Genomic DNA, 3,220 nt, shown 5'->3' with positions numbered 1-3,220 from the left:
TGTGCATACTATATCCACAAGAGAAACTATTTCTCTTTCACATGCTATATCCACAAGAGAAACTGATTCTCTTCCTCATGCTATTTTCCACTGGAGAAAATAGTTTTTCCTTCTTGTCTCCTTAGATTAGCACTTATGATCTTGCACTCTTGCAAAGTACCCTTCTTGATGGTTTGCGAGTACAATTCCAAATGTACTCACGGCTTTGTCCCTGGCTATTAACTTGGCCAGACTATGAGGAGGACCATGAAGACGATGGAGGATACCTGGACGACTATGCGACCTAGGACGATCTCCAAGTCAGACGCCTGTAGGTCTAAGTCATGACTTGGGCCCGACGACGTTGACGTGTATCCGCTGCTATGTTTGTGAACTTGCTTGCTGTGGCATTTATGTAAGACTGGGTCATGTGACCCCGCTATTGTAAGACTTATTTATTCGGTTCTGTAATGGATGATGTAATCTGGATATTCAGTTCGGTTATGTGCTCACGATGAACTGATCATGGGATCGTGAGTTGAATGCATAACATGGTATTTCGGACAGCTAGTCTGGGGTCCCCACAGAGCTGGTATCAGAGCCATCCTGACCTTAGGAGACCTTAGTTAGCATGGACGTTAAGATAGTACAAAAACTATTTTCTATATCAAAAACGAGATGAATAATTGCTGAAATAATGCCTAGTCTCTCCCCTAATTTCTCTTAGACTAAATATTACTTGCACTAAGCTTTAATGTTTTTACCTTATGTATTTAAAATTTTGCACACTTTTATCATGTTACTAATTACCAACTTAAAATCTTGTGTAGATGGACCCACCGATGTTCACCATGAGCCGCCAGCTGGGCTATGACCAGCCCCGTTTTCTGTTTGAGATTGCCCTCATCGAGGTGTCGCGGGCCGTTGGACGCCTGCTGCCCGAAGTGAAGGGAGGACAGATGGAGTGCACCAAGGAAGGCGAGATGTCTTGGATGGTGGTTTGCACGCTCCGGGGCTCTCATGTGAGGGACATCGAGGAGATTGAGGTCCAGGTCTTCGACCGCACTTGGGAGGAGGGTCTTGTGAGGGTGCTGCAAGCATCTCTCGCGCGCCTTTGTTTCCACCACCTAGCTGAGTTGGAGGCGAAGGGGCTCCCTCATGCTCTCTTGGGGCGCCGCAATGAGGAAGGGATTCCCACTATGACTCCCTACACTTGTCCCCTTGGACGCCAGACCGCCCAGATGGAGAACCTGTTGTTCAAGACCCAGCTCAGTCTTGACTCCAACAGGATGGAGAATGAAGTGCTGAAGCATGAGATGGAGGGACTCAAGATGGAGTTGAAGCTTGCCAAACTGAAGTATCGTCGCCAGCAGAAGAAGAAGCTCCGGGTTCATGAAGCCAACTACATGCTCAAGGTGAAGGTGATGCACCTTAAGTCCGCTCTTCGAGATGCCGAAGAAAAGTTGGAGGGTGTCTAGGACGAGGGTGACGATCTCCGTAAGGAGGGCACCGCTCTTGTTAGCGACAATGAGGACTACATGGAGGAGGAAGGACTCGGCGGGCTTGATGAAGAAGATGATGAGGATCGCGCCTTCATCAACGACGAGGCCGAAGAACCCGCGCCTCTCCGCACCATCGAGGCTACACCGGATGATGAGGAGCAAGACCCCGAGGAGCCCCCGTTTGATGGCCCTTCCGCTCCTCTTGATGACTTCTAGATGTGCACTTGCGAGACTTGTTATGAGATAGTGTCCCCTATGTAACGTCGTGCTTGTTGGTCCTTATGTGACCTTGGTGGTTGTGAACTTTGATGCTTTTGGGTAGTACCGACGTTGTGGTTGAATGTTTGCATTCGTGTTTGTTATGCTTCTTTCTCCTTCGAAGTTTCTTTTTCTTATGCATGCACACTCCTTCCCCTTGGCAAGCACTTGAACTCCCGAATATCTCTTTTTCCGTCATCTCATTACCATTTCTATCATCTTTACCTCCCCAGATGGTTGAGACTCGCCGAGGAGGTTCCACTTCCGAAAACCCACCGCCACCCCCTGATCCCGACATGACAAAAATCATGCGCCTTTTGATGGAAGACCGCCAGCGTGCTCGCGCGGAAAGTGAAGCCAACATTGCCGCACTTCGGCAAATTGCTCAAGTTGCCGCGGGAAACCGTGGCAATGAAGAAGGAGATGGACACGGGGAGGAAGCGCCAAGATCACGTCTTAGGGATTTCCAGAACACCAATCCGCCCGTGTTTTCCAAATGCACCGCTCCCCTAGACGCGGATGATTGGCTCCGCACAATTGAAAACAACCTGGAAGTCGCTACCGTGGGAGATAACGAGAAAGTTCTTCTCGCCACCCATTTTCTTTCCGGCCCTGCCCGAGCCTGGTGGGAGAATGTCAAAGCCATGCAAGCTGTTGATCATGTCATCAACTGGGAAGAGTTCACCGCCAAGTTCCGTAAAGCTCACATCCCTACGGGATTGATCAAGATGAAGCGTGATGAGTTCTTCAACTTGAAGCAGAACAACTCCAATGTGGTGGATTACCTCGACAAGTTCAACACCTTAGCAAGGTACGCCCCTCAGGACACACACACTGATGAGAAGAAGCGTGACCGTTTTATGAATGGTCTGCATGAAGAAATTCAGAGTATCCTCGTGGTTGTACCCTACCCCGACTTGGAGTCGCTTGTGGATGCTGCCATCATGGTGGAATCCAAGCGCAAGGCTACTTTTGAGACCAGGAAGCGCAAGATGCAACAGCAACAGAGTGGACCTAGCAACCCCAAGTATCGCAGCCCGCCCCCTACCAGATCATCCACTCCGCCCCAGAGAAACACCACCTAAGCTCCTGCATACCGTCCCAACACCTTCAACACCAACCGTTCAGCTCCACAGCCTCGTTCCAGTGGAGGAGGTTACAACAACAACCCTCGCCCCAATCCGCCCGCTCGTCCTCAAGGAGATGGATGTTTCGCTTGTGGGAAGCCGGGGCACTTCTCTCGTGAGTGCCCTACCAAGATGAGGATGCCTCAACGCGCCAACGCACCAAGACCCAATCAAGCTCAAGCTAGGACGGCGTCAGGGAAGAAGCCTGTTGTCAAGAAGCAGGCCAATGCCGCCCATGGACACCTGAACCATGACAGCGCTGAAGAGGCCGAGGAAGCTCCGGACATCGTGATGGGTACGTTCCTAGTCAACTCCACTCCTGCCCGAGTTCTTTTTGATTCCGGAGCATCTCAT

General features: G+C 50.5%; 1 protein-coding gene across 1 annotated transcript; it reads left to right on the top strand.

The window, feature by feature from the left end:
* Positions 1-2,035: 2,035 nt before the first annotated feature.
* Positions 2,036-2,824, top strand: LOC139838032 (uncharacterized). The gene has a single exon (XM_071827383.1). It carries the CDS (start codon positions 2,036-2,038, stop codon positions 2,822-2,824), a length of 789 nt encoding a protein of 262 aa, XP_071683484.1.
* The last annotated feature ends 396 nt before the right edge of the window (positions 2,825-3,220 follow it).

The sequence above is a fragment of the Lolium perenne genome, chromosome 3 (genome assembly GCF_019359855.2).
Source record: "Lolium perenne isolate Kyuss_39 chromosome 3, Kyuss_2.0, whole genome shotgun sequence".
Classification (NCBI taxonomy): Eukaryota; Viridiplantae; Streptophyta; class Magnoliopsida; order Poales; family Poaceae; genus Lolium; species Lolium perenne.
Note: the sequence above shows the minus strand (reverse complement) of the source record. Positions and strands in the feature narration are given on the sequence as shown.